This window comes from Bos grunniens, chromosome 17, assembly GCF_055505025.1.
Source record: "Bos grunniens cultivar Pamir isolate PY7600 chromosome 17, Bosgru_T2T1.0, whole genome shotgun sequence".
In the NCBI taxonomy this organism is placed as follows: domain Eukaryota; kingdom Metazoa; phylum Chordata; class Mammalia; order Artiodactyla; family Bovidae; genus Bos; species Bos grunniens.
In genome coordinates this window covers 45,484,244-45,502,699 of record NC_141181.1, presented here as the reverse complement: position 1 = coordinate 45,502,699, position 18,456 = coordinate 45,484,244, and the positions used below count along the sequence as shown (strand labels likewise).

Sequence of the window (18,456 nt, the reverse complement as noted above, 5' to 3'; positions counted from 1 at the left end):
TGTTACGAATTTAGTAATGCTTAAAAAAAATGTTTATTTTAAAAATCTCAGCAGCAGTCAGAGAGTCTTTAAAATGGCATCTGTCTGTAGGAGGCGTTTTTCTCTTTGGTCTACAGCTCTTGGGAGGCACCCATTTGTGGATCCCATGGAACCCTGAGAGGCTCCCTGGGTGAACCACAGCCAGAAGTCACAGAGGCAGGGAGAGATACATCAACGGGGCCTTGTGTCTTACAGCCGAGAACTGCCGGGATTTGTGTGATGGGCTGCAGTGAAGGGTGAGGAGTCACTTCTATGAGGAAGGGTTTTCTTGTTTTTAGTTTTAGTTGAAAGATCGTTGGGGTACAATATTATGTTAGTTTCAGGCGTGTGATGATTTGACATGTGCACACGTTATGAAATGATCATTGTGATGAGTCTAGTAGCCATCTGTAGCCGGCCGCATACAAAGGTGTTACAGTATCACTGCCGGCGTTCCTCATGCTTCACCTGGTGCCCCATGACTTATGCACATCTGGAGGTTTGTACCACTTACTTCCCTTCCCTTTGCAAATGGGCAAAACCACCCATTTGCCCCCTCCCATCTCTTCCTTCTGACAACCACTGTTTGGTCTCTGTATCTGTCAGTCTCTTTGCATTTATTGTTTTATGTGCTGGATCAGCCAAGATAGACCCAGTTCTCGCAGTTAACAGGTGCTCCCCAGATGTCCGTGACTTCCCAGGCAGAGCGGAGTGCCCACCACACGTTTCCTGAAGTTAGCTTGCTTGTCATGCCCCCTGAGGCTTCATCTCTGTGCCCCTGTGAACCACCAAGCAGAAGAAAGTCAGCATGGCAGACAGCATGCCCCTGTTTTTGCCACAGCATGTCACGTGACCACTTGATTCAGGGCTGGGAGATGCTCACCAAATACTCCAGGAGGATCAGAGTATTTGGTGAAGGCACTAATGACCATGGCACGTACCAGTTAAGGACAAGCTTGGAAGCAGCGAAAGGTAGCAGGAGAAAAGTAGTGTGTGCACTGTCACATATTCAGTATTGATGCTGTTTTGCATAGATGTATCAAAGTTTAGTGATGTTTATTGTTGCGCATGCCAGCTTTCTGCTATAAATAATGTAGTGAATATCCATACTGGAATGGGTAGCCATTCCCTTTGCCAGGGGAATCTTCTCGACCCAGGGATAGAACCTGGGTCTCCTGCATTGCAGGTGGATTCTTTACCATCTGAGCCACCAGGGAAGCCCATATTGAACACAACGCTGATGTTTTTTCTAAGGCTGGTCTAAAAGTCAGATGACTGCGTCAGAAGATGTGACTGTGCTGTAAGACTCTTACACCTGCTGCCAAATTGCTTTCTGGAGTTTCCACTTGAAAGTATTTCCGGACACCCTTTGTGTCTTCTGTCCTCTCTTCACTCATATCATGTTTTGTCTGTCTCTTCTGCCCTGAATCCATGCTCCAAGGCCTGCAACTAACACTTTCTCTATCTAGAACTGTGTGTCCAAGGCCTGTTCACCCTCCTCCTTGTTCCCTTCTCCTTGCTCTCCTCCCATCCTGGGGGCTGTTTACTACAGAGCAGAACTACCCACAGCAGGAGACTGACTGGCGGGAGGGCCGGATCTGTCTTGGGAGGTGTGGGGGCCGAGGGGGAGATGGCTCCTGACCTGAGCGCCCTGCCTGTTGAAGGAAGGATTCCCAATGCCTGGCTGCCTGGACTCTGGCAATGCCCAGAAGAGTAACTGGGGCGGGAGGGGCTGGGGGGCTTGGTCTCAGCCTAGTGGGGGTGGGGTGGGAGCAGCTGCTATCAGGACCCCATCTTCTGAAGCCTTTTCCCCCTCACTCTTTCCAGTTCTCACCTGGGACCCCTGACCTGCACTAAGGACAGGGCCCAGGTGGGTATTTCTTAGGGTGGTTTCCCGGCACCAAATGTGCCCCTTTGGGATGTCAGCATTGTCCTGCAAGAGCAGCAGCCACACAGATGCCTGTCCCCCATCCCCCCGTGTGACACTGGTGGGCACTGCCTGCAGTGGTCAGAGGACTTGTCCCTGCTCCTCACAGGTTGTGGCAGTGCCCTGACCCATTTCGCCGACCTTGGCCTGCTCCGGGCAGTGTCCTCCGAATTGTGGGCCAAACAGCTCACTCCAGCTGCTTCTGACAGACCTTACAATTAGGAGCATCGCCAGCACCAGTTCAAAGTTGTCTTGCCTTTGGTGGTGGCTTTGCTTTCTGCCAGGGTATCTCTACCATATTTTGGGGGGATGCTGTTTTAGATAAGTGGTTTCTTTACATTATAGTTGATTGGGTTTGTTCCTATAACTTGACTTGTAAGCTCACTGACGTCCGGAACCTTTTAAAAAAGTTGAGGTGTAGTTTACAGTTCTATGAATTTGGACAGACACACTCATTCCTGTAACCATCATTGCAAATCGAATGTACAAGTAGGTCCATGCCGCCAAGTTCCTGCCTGCTTTTGCAGTTCCTTCTCCACCACTCAGATTCCGTCTAATCTGTCCCTGTGGTTTTGCCTGTTCCAGAATGTCTTGTCAATTCAGTGGCCAGCAGTCAGTGGTCCTTGTGTCTGGCCGGGCTCCTTGGCGTCCTCGTGGTGTGGGTGTGTCTGTAGCTCAGCCTTTAGGCGGCTGAGGCGGCTCCATTGTGTGGCTCTTCAGGTGTCTTACCTCTTCGGCAGGTGCAGGTCAGTATTTATGTTTCCATATATCTTAGTAGACATTTTAAAATTTTTATTTTTTAACAGTGGAGGGTTAAGTTGTGCAATTGATATCCTGCTTTTTTCACTCAATAGTATATTTGAAAAACTGAGAATGGCAGCTCACCCTAGTAGTCTTGCCTGGAGGATTCCATGGACAGAGGAGCCTGGCGGGCTACAGTCCATGGGGTTGCAAAGAGCTGGACACGACTGAGTGACTGACACTTAGACACTTTCACGTTCTCTATCTAGAACTTGAGTATTGGATATTTCTGGTTGCTCTTTCTACTTTCACTGCATTGTTCTGTCATAAATATTTTTAAGCATAATTTAAAAAAATAGGTAGGTGAATTTCCTTAGAGATTTACAGAGGTCAGATTACTGGGTCAGAGGTAGCGAGTTCTGCTTTCCCACCGTTGTCTCACCCTGCTAGGCATGCTCTGAGCTCTGACCCTCTGGCATCTGCTCTGTCTCCCTCCACATTTGTTTTAATTGAAGTGTTGATCTGGGCTTCCCTGGTGGCTCATTGGTAAAGAATCCGCCTGCCAGTGCAGGAGACGTGGGTTTATTCTCTGGCTTGGGAAGATCCCCTGGAGAAAGAAATGGCTACCCACTCCTGTGTTCTTGCCTGGAAAATGCCATGGACAGAGGAGCCCGGCGGGCTACAGTCCATGGGGCTGCAGAGAGTCAGACATGACTGAGCGACTGAACAATAGTAACAACAACGACGACAAAGTGTTGATTGACAGCGTTGTGTCAGACTTTGCTGTGTAGCAGAGTGACTCAGTTACACACATAGAGACATTCTGTTTTTAAATATCTTTTCCATTACCCCTCCACAGTTTTTCAGCATGTTAGTGATCACAGTGTATTCTCCTTATCCTATTTTCGTGTCTGTTGTACATGAATCTTCCTCATAGCGCTTGTTTAAAAAGATCAGGAACAAAAGCTCCTTTTGAAAGCAGTCAGCATGGGAGAGGCCCCCTCCCAAGTTGTGTCCCCCAACGCACAGTTCCCACCTACTTTGCTGGGCTCTCTCTGCTGGGGCTGAGAGGGGAGTGGGCTCCTGGCTTGATAATTAAGGCTGTTCTTTACTGTGGTCCTGGTTTCCCGTTCAGCTGTGCTTTCTGAGCTTCAGAGATAGTCATCAGAGCAGAAAGTGCCTTCTAGTTTGAATAGGCACTGGTTTTTATGTTTTCTCAGCCTGTACTTGTGCATCCCATGAGTTCTGTAGCTTTTGATTTCATGTATATGTGTGTTTTAGCCAGGCGCCCAGGTCTGGGAGCTTTCATATAAATGTGTGTTTCCACTTTGTAAGCTTGTAACTTTTGGCATATAATGTTTTTCACCCCTTACTGTCTTCTCAGTGAGATAATAGTGATGCCCTCAAGATGAAAGGCATCACTTTCCTGCTTTTCCCGGGGGGGTGGGGGAGTGGTGGAAGGAACACCAGAGATGGGGAGCTAAGCGTGTCAGTGAAGACTGAGAATTTTAAATGGTGGGAGGGTATTTCTGTGTCTGTTTCCCAGCTACAGTGGGGTGCAGACAGGCTGAGGCTGTCGTTCTCTTCCCAGTGGGGTTCGTCCCCTTGCAGGCCTTGGGGCTCTGGCCGAATGTGACTTGTGAGCAGTCTCCCTGCTCCATCTCAGAATTGGCCTCCTCTCTCTCCATCCTCTGCTTTTTCTTGTCCTTTCTCCTGTCATTCCCTCTCCCACCTCCCCCTCTAGTCCACTGCACTCAGCAGTGTGGGGGCATAAGCCCCTTTAAAGCCGTGTCCCAGCTCCCAGAGAGTAGGTGAACCCCTGACCAGGACTCTCCTGGAATGGGGACTCTCTTGGAATGTGGATCCAAGTCCTGGCTGTTCCCCTCTCTCCTGAGGTTTTTTCCTGAAATCCCCACTCTGGATGAGCTTGTAAAGAAGGCTGAGGTGCAAGACTGACACCCAGACCAGGGCCTTCTCCCCAGGAACACAGTGTCTACCTGGGATGGGAGCTGTGTGTGTTTACACTCAGGTAATGCGGAAGAATTGATGCTTTTGAACTGTGGTGTCTGGTGTTGGAGAAGACTCTTGAGAGTCCCTTGGACTGCAAGGAGATCCAACCAGTCCATTCTAAAGGAGATCAGTCCTGGGTGTTCTTTGGAAGGACTGATGCTAAAGCGGAAACTCCAGTACTTTGGCCACCTCATGCGAAGAGTTGACTCATTGCAAAAGACTCTGATGCTGGGAGGGATTGGGGGCAGGAGGAAAAGGGGGCGACAGAGGATGAGATGGCTGGATGGCATCACCGGCTGGATGGCATCACCGACTCGATGGACATGAGTCTAGGTGAACTCCGGGAGTTGGTGATGGACAGGGAGGCCTGGCGTGCTGCAATTCATGGGGTCGCAAAGAGTCGGACACGACTGAGCGTCTGAACTGAACTGAACTGAACCCAGGGGTATCTGCCTGGGCCATAGCACAGACGTTTATGAAAACTGCCGGCGAGTGAAGGGGTAGGGGCTCTGTTGTGGTGACACACAGTGGTGGCATGCGGTGGGCGTCACTGACTACCTCCTGGGCGCCGTCCCTCTTCTGGGAGAGACAGGCAGATCACCCCAGCCTGTCATGGAGCAGGGCTGCTCGCCTCCCCGGAAGAAGTGTGCAAGCCATGAGCGCCAGCTCTGAGTTCAGATCCTGCTGGCCTTGAGCAAGTAATGGCTAATTACCTTCCTCAGGAGCTGGTTGGGACCCACCTACTCCTGCCAGGCTGTCTTGGCCCCGGGCACAGCGAGACCCAGAAGGCCCTGCCCCTCCCCTGCCGAAGGAGGTGGTCTCCAGTGCCATCTCCTCAGGAAGACAGTGGTTTGTGTCAGATGCTGGTGGAAATATTCCTTCAGAACCCCTGTCCTGGGCTGTTGAGTGGTACTGGGAACAAGTAGTGATCAGATAGTTTTATTTGTCCTTAAGTAACTTGATTTTAACTTTGATTTTTCAGGAGAACATTAAGTTGGATAAAAGAGGAGGGCGATCATGCACCATGGCAGCGGCCCTCAGAATGTCCAGCACCAGCTGCAGAGGTCAAGGGCCTTCGCCGGCAGCGAAGAAGAGCAGCAGGCCCACCCCAACCCCCCCCAGTCCCCCGCCACGCCCTTCGCCCCGGCGGTGAGCCCGTCTGCACCCCAGTCCCCCGGTTACCAAGTTTCGCAGCTGATGAATCGGAGTCCTGTGGCCGGGCAGAACGTGAATATCGCCCTTCAGAATGTGGGGCCGGTGGTGGGCGGAAACCCCCAGATCACGCTGGCCCCCCTGCCACTGCCCAGCCCCACTTCTCCAGGATTCCAGTTCAGCGCGCAGCAGAGGCGGTTTGAGCACGGGTCTCCATCGTACATACAGGTCACCTCGCCGCTGTCGCAGCAGGTGCAGACTCAGAGCCCCACCCAGCCCAGCCCCGCGCCAGGGCCAGGCCTGCAGAGCGTGCGGGCAGGTGCCCCCGGCCCTGGCCTGGGCCTCTGCAGCAGCAGTCCCACCGGGGGCTTCGTGGATGCCAGCGTGCTGGTGAGGCAGATCAGCCTGAGCCCGTCCAGCGGCAGCCACTTCGTGTTCCAGGAGGGCTCGGGCCTGGCGCAGATGGCCCCGGGCACTCAGGTTCAGCTGCAGCACGCGGGGGCGCCCATCACGGTCAGCAGAGAACGGAGACTCTCGCAGCCCCACGCGCAGTCTGGGGGTACCGTCCACCACCTGGGGCCTCAGAGCCCCGCGGCTGCGGGTGGGGCGGGCCTGCAGCCTTTGTCCAGCCCCGGCCACATCACCACGACGAGCTTGCCGCCCCAGATCAGCAGCATCATCCAGGGGCAGCTGATCCAGCAGCAGCAGGTGCTGCAGGGCCCACCACTGACCAGACCTCTGCTCCCCGGGGTTGGGGTAGGGGTTGGGGGGACTTCGGCGTTTGGGATGACGTCCCCACCGCCCCCCACCAGCCCTTCCAGGACCGCAGTGCCCCCGGGCCTCTCCAGCCTTCCCCTCTCGTCTGCGGGGAGCACAGGCGTGAGGAAGGCTCCCAGAAAGTTGGAGGAGATCCCCCCGGCCTCCCAGGAGCTGGCTCAGATGAGGAAGCAGTGCCTGGACTATCACTACAGGGAGATGGAGGCGCTGAAGGAGGCCTTCAAGGAGTACTTGATCGAACTGTTCTTCCTTCAACACCTTCAAGGGAACATGATGGATTTCTTAGCGTTTAAGAAGAAACATTATGCCCCTTTACAAGCTTATCTTAGGCAGAATGATTTGGACCTTGAAGAAGAGGAGGAGGAGGAGGAGGAGGAGGAGGAAGAGAAGTCTGAGGTTATCAACGATGAGGTGAGAAGCAGCGGGTCGTGCTATGTGGAGTTGAGTCTGCACAACTTCAAATGAAAAGTAGTCTGTGAGCCTGGGGTGTGTATAAGATGCAGTCTCATGAGGATTTCATCCAGGAGTAAAATTGAAGAATGGATTTGCTTTTTCCTTCATGGAAAGAAAGGGCTGGTCTAGTTGGGAAGATGGGGCAGAGTGGTGCTGTGAGTAATGCTGGCTCATTTAGAACAGCTACACCTCCCTGGTTTGGAGAACTAACCTGTCGTGACCCAGCTTTACCCTATGCTCTTCAGGGTGTCTGGGCATTGCTCAGCCCTGAAGAGCCTGCAGAAGCCAGGGGCATGGCCACCTTCCTGCTGATTCCCCAGATTTCACATTTTACTTCTGTAGGTCCACCGACTAAAAACAGCATGGATATCATTTTTAAAGAAAGAATTTGAATCACCAGCTTATTACAGTGTATCAGATGAAATTTAAATAACTAGATATATTTTAAGGTATCTTTATAAAATATGGTTATTACAGCAAAACAGAATTTTTTCAATTTGTAGATGTCTTAGATTTAAGATCATGTATTTAACTCACACTTTTGCAGATACCTACAGAATGATATTTAAGATAAGACTCTTTTTTAGGTGGTGAAAGTTTTGGGTGCCTGGAATGGGTGCTTAATCAATCCTCCCTGTTGGGATTTTTCAACCCCTCAGTGATTCTTAAGATGCTTTTATTTATACTCCTAAGAATGAAGCTGATCAGACAGGGTGACAGTGAGGTGACTGTGACGCACTGTTTTGTGCCTTTGTGTTGTGTACTGTACACTATGTTGGTGGGACTTACTTTGTTTTTTGATATAGCTAAAATGTAAATTTCTGTCAACTCTTCTGCAAAGAAATCAGCTTTTGATGAACAAAAGCTGGCCTCTTTGTTCATCTCCTCATTGGTATTTATTACGTGTGGCTTTGCCATTTGGTGTTTTCTTTAACACCCTTTCCAGGATGAACCATTTTTTCTTTTCTAAAAGGTTTATATGGTTTTTTTGAGGGTTTCCCCTCTGTTGCCATGAAATAGTGAAGTTCAGCTCTCTTTATGTTTGTACACCAATGTTGTCTGTGGGCCCAGTCCCCTTTATCTGTCATTGCCATTCTGACCTGCACGCAGTAGGCCAGGGTGAAACTGCCTCTGAAGTTGTCAGGGCTTTGCTACTTGAAGACTGTCTGCCATTCCCCTTTTTAAAGTTTGAAGTTAAAGAATCTAAGGATATTGTACTTATGACTTAAATTGGAGTTTCTGCAAGATTTGCAGTTGAGTTAGGGTGTTATGTTATAAATCTGTCATAAATTAGTTCAGTGTCCTTTTACAGGATTTGATGCAAAAACATTCCATTTTTAAACACCAGAGATTGGTGAGCTGTCAGCAGTAAAATTCTAACAAGATTTTGAGCAGTCTTAAAAATTATGTTGCCTTTTTTTCTCAAAATATTTCCTCTCAGGTAAAGGTTGTGACAGGAAAGGATGGGCAGACTGGTACTCCTGTTGCTATAGCAACCCAGCTTCCTCCAAATGTTTCTGCTGCTTTTTCATCCCAGCAGCAACCATTTCAGGTACTTTTCGATGGTTCTAAAATGTAGTCTCATCCGAAACTTTTCCTCATCCAGATATTTTAACCTTCAATTTACTATTTGCTCTTCAGCATTTTTTTTTCCAGAGCCCATTCCTTATTTTAAAAAAGTAAAAAAGTTTTCCTGCATATAAAATTATACAACTAAATTGCATGAGTAAATGACAACACAGACCTTAATGCATTATTTTTTTGTGTGTTGACCTGTAACTCAGTAGTAGCTTCAGCATGCATGTCATCTAATACCTATAGTCCTGTTGAATGTGTGCTCAGGATTCCTGTGTGCTGTGTTTTCAATGTTGGTTCTTTCTTGTGTCTTTTATCTGTATTTTTGAGAACAGTGCAAACAGAGCAGAAAGAAAGATCATATAGATAACTTGCTATTTTCTGTAGCTGGAAGAAACCCTAAAGTAAAACATAGTTTTGAACTATCAGGACCTTAGGCTTCTAAATGGATGTTAATTGAATGCAAACTGATTAATTTTTGAAGATTAAGTCATTCAGTGTTACATTAATAAATGCCAAGAACCTAAAAGTACAGGTCAGAGTCTAGTCATTTTGGAATAGATTATGCTAGGTTCTGAAAGCAGTTTAATTTTGTGGTGGTATATCTTAAAATGCTTAATTTTTAATTTTGATATAATTTCAAATCCATATAAAAGTTACAATAACAGTACAAAGAACTCCCCTTTTATCCTGTACCCACATTCACCGGTGGTTAACTTCTTACCCCATTTGCATTATTTTCATTTTCTGTCTCTCATATGTACACACAGACACATTTCCCCCCAAACTGTTTGAGACTAAGTTGTGGACATTGTATTCGTGCACTTGTATCCCTGAGTACTCGAGCATGTAGTATCAGGCACCAGTGTCATCTGGTCTAACCATGGTATGATAGTTCCAGAAATTTTACAGTAACTTTTACCATGACTAAGCCACAACTCATGTGCAAATTTTATCTCTTGTTCCAGTGACTTCCTTTGTATAGTTGTTTTTCCCCAGTCTGGGATCACCAATTGTGTTTAGTTGTCATGCCTCTCTTTAATCTAGGTCTTCTTTAATCTAGGCTGACTCCTCACTCTTGGGAGGAGTACTGGTCAGTTATTTTATAGAATGTCCTTTGACATGGGCCACTAATCTACCACCTCTTGATGAGCCTTGCCAGCATTAGTTGTCATGTTAAAGATGGCAAAGTGGATTTTCTAACTCCATTATTCCTTCTACATTCACTCGTTGGCATTCTGCTGCAATGTGAGCTTCCTTTTTTCTCCCATTCTTATGTTCATATGTGGATTCTTATTTTTATTTTTTTAGATTTATTTACGTATTTGGCTGTGCTGGGTCTTCATTGCTGTGTATGGGCTTTCTCTAGTTGCAGTGAGTGGAGGCTACTCTTCATTGCACTGCATAGGCTTCTCATTGCACTGCATAGGCTTCTCATGTTGTGGCGGCCTCTTGTGTTGTGGGGCATGGGCTGTAGACGCACGGGCTTCAGCAGTTGCAGTGCGTGGGCTCCCTTGTGCACAGGCTTAGTTGCTCTGAGGCATGTGGGATCTTCCCAGACCAGGGATCGAACCCATGTCCCTTGCATTGGCAGGTGTATTCTTAACCCCTGGACCACCTTGGAAGTCCCTTATTTAAACTTGCTTAATTCAGTAAAATTCATTTTTTTGGGTGCATAGTTTGGTGAGTTTTGTCAAGTGCCTCAAGTTGTATAACCACCACCACACAAGAAACAGAGTTTTCTCATCCCCCAGGTGTTCTCATGCTACATCTTTGTCATCAAATTCTCTCCCTCCCTTAACCTTTATTCTCTGTCTCTATGATTTTTCCTTTTCTGGAATAAAATGTAAATAGAATCATATAGTTTATGCTGCATTTTCAGTCTGGCTTCTTTCATGTAGCGTGATGCATTTGAAATTCAATTCATATTGTTGAATTTACCAATTGTTTCTTTTTTTGCTGAGCAGTATTCTGTTGTATGAATGTTCCCTACTTTGTTTATCTGTTCACCCTTTGAAGGACTTTGGGTTGTTTCCAGTTGTTGGCATATCTAGGAGACAGATTGCTGGGTTGTTAATAAGTATACATTCAGTTTTATATGAAACTGACAAACTTTTCCACAGTGGCTGTTCCATTTCGCGTTCCCACTAGCCATGAATGGGAGTTCCTATTGTTCTGCATCCTCCCCTCTGTTTGTTCTTGTCAGTTTTCTTTTGTTGTTATACTAATACTTTAAGTAGTGGTTTTAATTTTTATATCTAAAGACTAATGATGTTGAAAACAACTTATCTTGTGTTCATTTGGCATTTGTATATCTTCTTTGGTGAAGTATCTGTTCATTTCTTTCACCATTTTTTCCCCTATTGAGTCATTTGCTTTATTGTTGCATTTGAGAACTCTTTATACAATTTGGATGTAAGCTTTTTGTCAGATACAAATTTGGAAATATTTTTCTCTTCATTCTCTGCCTTAGCTTCTTTTATATTGTTTTTTTATAGAGCAAAAATTTTGAGTTTTGATGCAGTCTCTTTTACCATTTTTATCTTTTATGTATTGTGCTTTTGACATTTATCTAAGAACTCTTTGCTCAACCCAGGGTCACAAAAATTTCCTCTGGTTTTTTTCCCCTCAGATCAGATCAGATCAGTCACTCAGTCGTGTCCGACTCTGCAACCCCATGAATCGCAGCATGCCAGGTCTCCCTGTCCATCACCAACTCCCGGAGTTCACTGAGACTCACGTCCATCGAGTCAGTGATGCCATCCAGCCATCTCATCCTCTGTCGTCCCCTTCTCCTCTTGCCCCCAATCCCTCCCAGCATCAGAGTCTTTTCCAGTGAGTCAACTCTTCACATAAGGTGGCCAAAGTACTGGAGTTTCAGCTTTAGCATCATTCCTTCCAAAGAAATCCCAGGGCTGATCTCCTTCAGAATGGACTGGTTGAATCTCCTTGCAGTCCAAGGGACTCTCAAGAGTCTTCTCCAACACCACAGTTCAAAGGCATCAATTCTTTGGCGCTCAGCTTTCTTCACAGTCCAACTCTCACATCCATACACGACCACAGGAAAAACCATAGCCTCGACTAGACGAAATTTGTTGGCAAATTAATGTCTCTGCTTTTGAATATGCTATCTAGGTTGGTCATAACTTTCCTTCCAAGGAGTAAGCGTCTTTTAATTTCATGGCTGCAGTTCACCATCTGCAGTGATTTTGGAGCCCAGAAAAATAAAGTCTGACACTGTTTCCCCATCTATTTCCCAAGAAGTGATGGGACCAGATGCCATGATCTTCGTTTTCTGAATGTTGAGCTTTAAGCCAACTTTTTCACTCTCCACTTTCACTTTCATCAAGAGGCTTTTTAGTTCCTCTTCACTTTCTGCCATAAGGGTGGTGTCATCTGCATGTCTGAGGTTATTGATATTTCTCCTGGCAATCTTGATTCCAGCTTGTGTTTCTTCCAGTCCAGCGTTTCTCATGATGTACTTGATGTATTTTTATTTTTATAAAAATACATGATGTATTTTCCCCCCTAGAAGTTGTATAGTTTTATGTTTTACATTTAGGTCTCTGATCCATTTTGAGTAAAGTTGTTGTTGTTGTTGTACTGAGTCTTTGTTGCTGCGCACAGACTTTCTCTAGTTGCAGCTACTCTAGTTGCTGTGCGGAAGCCTCTGTCCATGCTGGCTTTTCCTGTTGAAGGGCACAGGATCCAGTGTCCGTGGGCCCAGTAGTTTTGGCACGTGGGCCTAGTTGCCCTGCAGCATGTGGGATCTTCCCAGACGAGGGATTAACCCATGTCCCCTGCATTGGGAGGCAGACTCTTAGCCCCCGGACCACCAGGGAAGTCCTTGAGTAAAATTTTGTGTAACATGCAAGCATAGCTAGAGGTTTTTTTCTTCACACATTGATAGTTAAGCACCATTTCTTTAAAATGCTATCTTGTAAAAAAAACAAACAAAAAAACAAAAATGCTATCTTGTATCTGCTGAGTTGACTTTGCATCTTTGCTAAAAATCCCATCTGTTGGGTCTGTTTCTAGGCTCTTTTCTCTTGCATTGATGTATATATCTTGTTGGTAATACCATACTGTCTTTACTACTGCAGCTTTATAGTAAGCCCTGAAATCAATATTGTTCTCTTCAGCTTTGTTCTTTTTCAAAATTGTTCTGGTCATTCTGGTTCCTTTCACTCTTTATATACATTTTAGAATCAGCTTGTCCGTATCTGTTGCATTGACTCGGTTGATCTGTTTGGGGTGAAGTAATATCTTCACAACATTCAGTCTTCCAGACCAGGAATATGATATATTTCTCCATTTATTTTTGTCTTCTTTGATTTCTTTCATCAATATTTTACAGTTTTCAGCATGCACATTCTAGGCACATTTTGTTAGATTTCTGTCCATAAAGTCTAGTTTTTCTGTGGTTCTATAGATGGTACTTAACTTGAAAAATTATTTTCTAGTTGTTTATTACAAGTATATGGGAATACAGTGAGTTATACAACCTTGCAAAAAACTCATTTATTAGTTTTAGGAGCTTTTTTGTAGATTCCATGGAATTTTCTACCTAGAGAAATCATGTTTGCAAAGAAAGTAAGATTTATGTTTTCCTATTTATATGCTTTTTTTTTTTTTTTTCTTTTTCTTGCCATGTTGCACTAGCATGGACTTCCACTGTGAGGCTGAATAGGATTGGTAAGAACAGACATTCTTACCATGTTGATCTTAGGAGGAAAGCATTTAGTCTTTCACCACTAAGTATGATGTTAGCCATAGATTTTGTAACTATCCATTATCAAGTTAACGAAATTCCTTTTTTCCTAGTATTTGTCATGAATGGATGTTGAATTTTGTCAAATACTGTTTCTGCATCTAGTTACCTAATCATGTGATGTTTCTTTTTTGGTGTAGAAATGATGAATTATATCACATTAAGGTATAATTTGTAAGCAGGGACTACACAGATCTCAAGTGTTACAGTTTGTTGAGTTTGACAAGTGACCGTGTAACCCACGCATATATTGAGATGTTCACTTCCATCAAGTCTTCTCATGTCCCTGCCAGCCATCTGCTACCCAGCTCCCAGCCCATTTTATTCCTGTTTATTGTACTACTACTGTTGATTTATCTTTAAGGTGTATTTTGACTGCACTGGGTGTTAGTTGCAGCATGAGGGATCTTTGCTGCATCATATAGGATCTTTTGTTGCTGTGCATGCACTCTAGTTGGAGCACACAGGCTTAATTACTCTGAAGCATGTGGGATCTTAGTTCCCCAACCAGGGATTGAACCTGCGACCCTGGTGGTGCTAATGGTAAAGAACCCACCTGCCAATGCAGATTAGACATGGGAGACTCAGATTCGATCCCTGGGTCGGGACGATCACCTGAAGGAAGGCATGGCAATCCACTCCAGTATTCTTGCCTGTACCGCAGCAAGCGAGGCCATGCTCTAGAGCCCATCAGTGGCAACTACTGGAGCCCCCGCACCTAGAGCCTGTGCCGTGCAATAAGACAAGCCAATGCAATGAGGAGCCCTCTCAACACAACTAGAGAGTGGCCCCGACCACTGCTTGCCACAACAACTGAGCCAAGCGGGCCGCAGTCTATAAGGTTGCACAGAGCTGGATATGACTAAAGCAACGTAGCGTGCATGCATGCCCCTGGTATTGCAAGGCGGATTCTTAACCACTGGACCACCAGGGTAATCCCTCTTACTGTTTATTTTGATATTCAGTTTCTCTGTAATTTGACCAATGAGAGCCCTTTCAGACAGGCTCTATATACTTTTGACACATCCCTGTCACTCTCTGAGTACTTCCTTACCTTCTGGCACAAAATATTGAAAGTTTGTCTTCCATATGCTTTGATTCAGTCCAGGAATCAGTCATTTCTGTAAGGAACCTGGTTCCATTTAGTGGGGAATAATCATTTGAACCCAGTATTTAAGTGCTTGTGGTAATGAATGTGATACATTTTCTAAATTGGAAATTGTCAGAAAATTTATCAGTGAAACGTCTTTCCTATTAGTGCTTAGAAGAATGTAATATATCAATGCATTTATAAACCACATTGATAAATATTTTTGTAAGGACAGTGGGACAGTGAAAGGCAGAGAGTACCCGTAAACCTAGGTGCATGATCTCCACAATGACATAAATTAAACCCTCCAATTTACTATCATACTAACCAGATTGCCGGATTAAAATTGGACAGAATCTGTTGATTTAGGTTTGTGGAAGTCTCTTCCACTTAAACAAAATTATTTGTTTATTTACTTATTTGTATTTATTTATTTTTAGCTGCACTGGGTCTCTGTTGCTGCACAGGCTTTCTCTAGTTGTGGCAAGTGGGGGTTGGGGCCACTCTCTAGTTGTGTTGTGAGGGCTCCTCATTGCCTTGGCTTTCTTGTTGCAGGGCAAGTCTCTAGGTGCGGGGGCTCCAGCAGTTGCCATTGATGGGCTCTAGAGTGTGGCCTCGGTTGTTGTGGTACACGGCACGTGGAATCTTCCTGGGTCAGGGATCAAACTTGTGTCCCCTGGGTTGGCAGGTGGATTCTTAACCACTGGACTACCAGGGACGTCCTCTCATCCACCTTTTTTTTTTTTTTAATATTTATTTATTTGGCTACAGCTGGTCTTAGTTGCACCATGTGGGATCTAGTTCCCTGACCAGGGATTGAACCCAGGCCCCCTGCATTGGGAACACGGAGTCTTAACCACTGGACTACCAGAAAAGTCCCTTCTTACTCACTTTTGATGGGAGTGTAGTGTGAAAACATTTCACACGATCTGGAGAAGGTGAACGTGGGCAGGCCCTTTGACCCAAACAGCGTACTCTAAGGATACTCTTGTGTTTGTGAGCTGGAAAACATATCTAATAATGTTCCCAGCAGCATTGTTTATGATAACCCCAAACTGGAAAGAAGCAAAATGTCCACCACAGCAGAACAGATCAATTGGTTGTGCACACTCATATGTTCTGTATGAGTAATCAGTGGTAAAAATGAGTGAGTGGGTGTGGGTGGGCCTCAGCAGCACCATGTGGAGCAGAAGGGGCTACAGGAGAGCCCAAGGGCAGCGTTCTTCAGTTAAAGTTCAGTAGGAAGCAAAGTGTTAGTCACTCAGTCGCGTGCCATTCTTTGTCACCCCATGGACTGTGTAGCCCGCCAGGCTCCTGTGTCCGTGGAATTCTCAAGGTGAGAATACTGGAGTGGGTAGCCATTCCCTTCTTCAGGGTAGATTCCCAACCCAGGGATCAAACCCAGGTGTCCTGCATTGCAGGTGGATTCTTTACCATCTGAGCCACCAGGGAACCTTCTTGACCTGTATGCAGGTCAAAAAGCAACAATTAGAACTGGACGTGAAACAACAGACTGGTTCAGAATTGGGAAAGGAGTATGTCAAGGCTGTATATTGTCACCTTGCTTATTTAACTTAAATACACAGTACATCAAGTACATCATGCGAAATGCTGGCCAGTCTGAATGAATCACAAGTTGGAGTCAAGATTGCTGGGAGAAATATCAACAACCTCAGATATGCAGATGATACCACTTTAATGGCAGAAAGTGAAGAGCAACTAAAGAGCCTCTTGATGAGGGTGAAAGAGAGAGTGCAAAAGCTGGCTTAAAACTCTACATTCAGAAACTTAAGATCATGGCATCTGGTCCCATCACTTCATGGCAAATAGAAGGGGAAGAAGTGGAAACAGTGACAGATTTTATTTTCTTGGGTTCCAGAATCACTGTGGACGGTGACTGCAGCCATGAAATTAAGACACTTGCTTCTTGGAAGGAAAGCTATGAAAAACCTAGACAGTGTATTAAAAAATAGACACATCACTTTGCCAACAAAAGTTTATATAGTCAGAGCTGTGGTTTTTCCAGTAGACAGGTGTGGATATGAAAGTTGGACCATAAAGAAGGTTGAACACTGAACAATTGCTGCTTTTGAATTGTGATGCTGGAGAAAATTCTTGAGAGTCCTTTGGATTGCAAGGAGATCAAAGCAGTCAATCCTAAAGGATATCAACTCTGAATATTCATTGTAAAGCCTAATGCTGAAGCTGAAGCACCAATACTTTGGCCACTTGATGCAAGAGCTGACTCATTGGAAGAGACCCTGATGCTGGGAAAGATCGAAGGCAGAAGGAGAAGGGGACGGCAGGTGATGAGATGGTTAGAGAGTTTCACTGATTCAGTGGACATGAGTTTGAGCAAACTCTGGGAGGTAGTGAAGGACCGGAAAGCCTGGCCTGCTGCTGTCCATGGGGCCGCCAAGAGTCAGACACGAGTAGGCGACTAAACAACAAGGAAGCAAAACCAAACGCAGCATGGAGTGGAACGTGGCCTGTGGGTTTTGGCACCAGGAGGAAACGGTCACCCGTGGATCAGGTGGCCAGTACCTGGTGGGCCAGGGGATCCTTTCATAGTGCACCAGGTCTCCAGGGCATGAAGCCTCAGGATCAGTACATGGGTGTTATTACTTTGTAAACTTATAAGTCTTTCTACTTAGCGTTTTATTATGAAAAATTTCAAATAGAGAAAAACAGTGTTCAGTGAACATTCATATCCCACGATTTAAATTCTCTGGTAACTTTTGGGGAAGTCCCAGTTCAGAACTGTTTATGTTAATATATATTAATTTCTGTTTGCTTCTCAAAGATTTTGAGGTAGTATTTTTTCTTTTTGGCTTCACCATGCAGCTTGCAAGATCTTAGTTCCCTGACCAGTGAAAACCTGGCCCCATGACAGTGAAAGCGACGAGTCATAACCACTGTACTGCCAGGGAATTCCCCCAGATGGTTTTTATTACAGTTATTTAGATCTTAAAGAAATTCTAATTGGAGATTATTTGTCAGTGATTATAATGTTAAAGGAAATGAATAATAATTAGAGTTCTGTAACCTTATCTCAACTATTGATTTTTTTTCCATTTAGAAAAATTTTATTGAAAAATAGTTGATAAACTGATTTCAGTTATATACACATGTATATATAGATGTATATAGATATTTGTTTTTTTTTTTATATTTTCTTCCATTATAAATTATTACAAGACATTAAAAATATAGTTCCCTGTGCTGTACACTAGGTCCTGGTTGGTTATCTGTTTTATATAGAGTAGTGTGTATATTTTAATCCTAAATTTCTAATTATCCCCCAACGATTGATTTTTTTATTTTTATATGTGTGTTCATGTTTTTATGTGTATAGTTAAAAGTTTATAGTTATAAAGTGGTAGCTTAACTTGATTTAATAGACATACTTGCAGAAAGAAGGCATGAGTGATTTGTTTGTGCTTTCCTCTCCTTTATCCTTACTGAAGAATAACCTTGGGGAGACTTCTTTTTAGAATCTTGAATTGAGAGACAAAGTCCTGTCTACTTACAAGTAGTTCTTTTCTTTTTCAGGCACTTAGGAAGGTCACATCTCATTGACCATGTCCTTTTCTTTCACCCAGCCCTATAGTCCCCATGGTGCCACTCAGCTTACATGTGTTGTTTAAATTGGATAGAAATTTACCCATTGGTAACCAGCTGGTTGTTAATACAGCAGTTGGTCTTAATTTCTTCCTCCAGAGTAACATAAGTCTGCTTTTCTTTTCTGACAGCTACATCCCCAGTTCCTTCAACTGTTCTTTTTTATTCTCCCCCATAAGTATTTTTTTTTAATTTTTTAAAAGAGTTCTAATATATGATTGTTATTTAAAATCAAATTGGTATTTTAAAGACAGCAGTGTCTTTCCCATTAAAATAGTCATGAAGACGTATAAGAGGAAATTAAAAATCATTCTGAAAACC

The 18,456-nt window shown here is 44.8% G+C and overlaps 1 protein-coding gene across 16 annotated transcripts in view; it reads left to right on the top strand.

The window, feature by feature from the left end:
• EP400 (E1A binding protein p400) overlaps positions 1-18,456 on the top strand; it is a 107,542-nt gene that overhangs the window by 13,598 nt on the left and 75,488 nt on the right. For 8 of the 16 annotated variants that reach the window (XM_086347193.1, XM_086347187.1, XM_086347196.1 and 5 more), the window contains exons 2-3: positions 5,679-7,036; positions 8,520-8,630. In XM_086347193.1, the coding sequence (XP_086203319.1) occupies positions 5,714-7,036; positions 8,520-8,630 (1,434 nt within the window). In that variant the 5' untranslated portion in view covers positions 5,679-5,713. Of the gene's footprint in view, positions 1-2,530; positions 2,692-5,678; positions 7,037-8,519; positions 8,631-18,456 lie in introns of those variants that run through there. The other 8 variants (XM_086347198.1, XM_086347195.1, XM_086347194.1 and 5 more) reach the window with 3 other exon arrangements.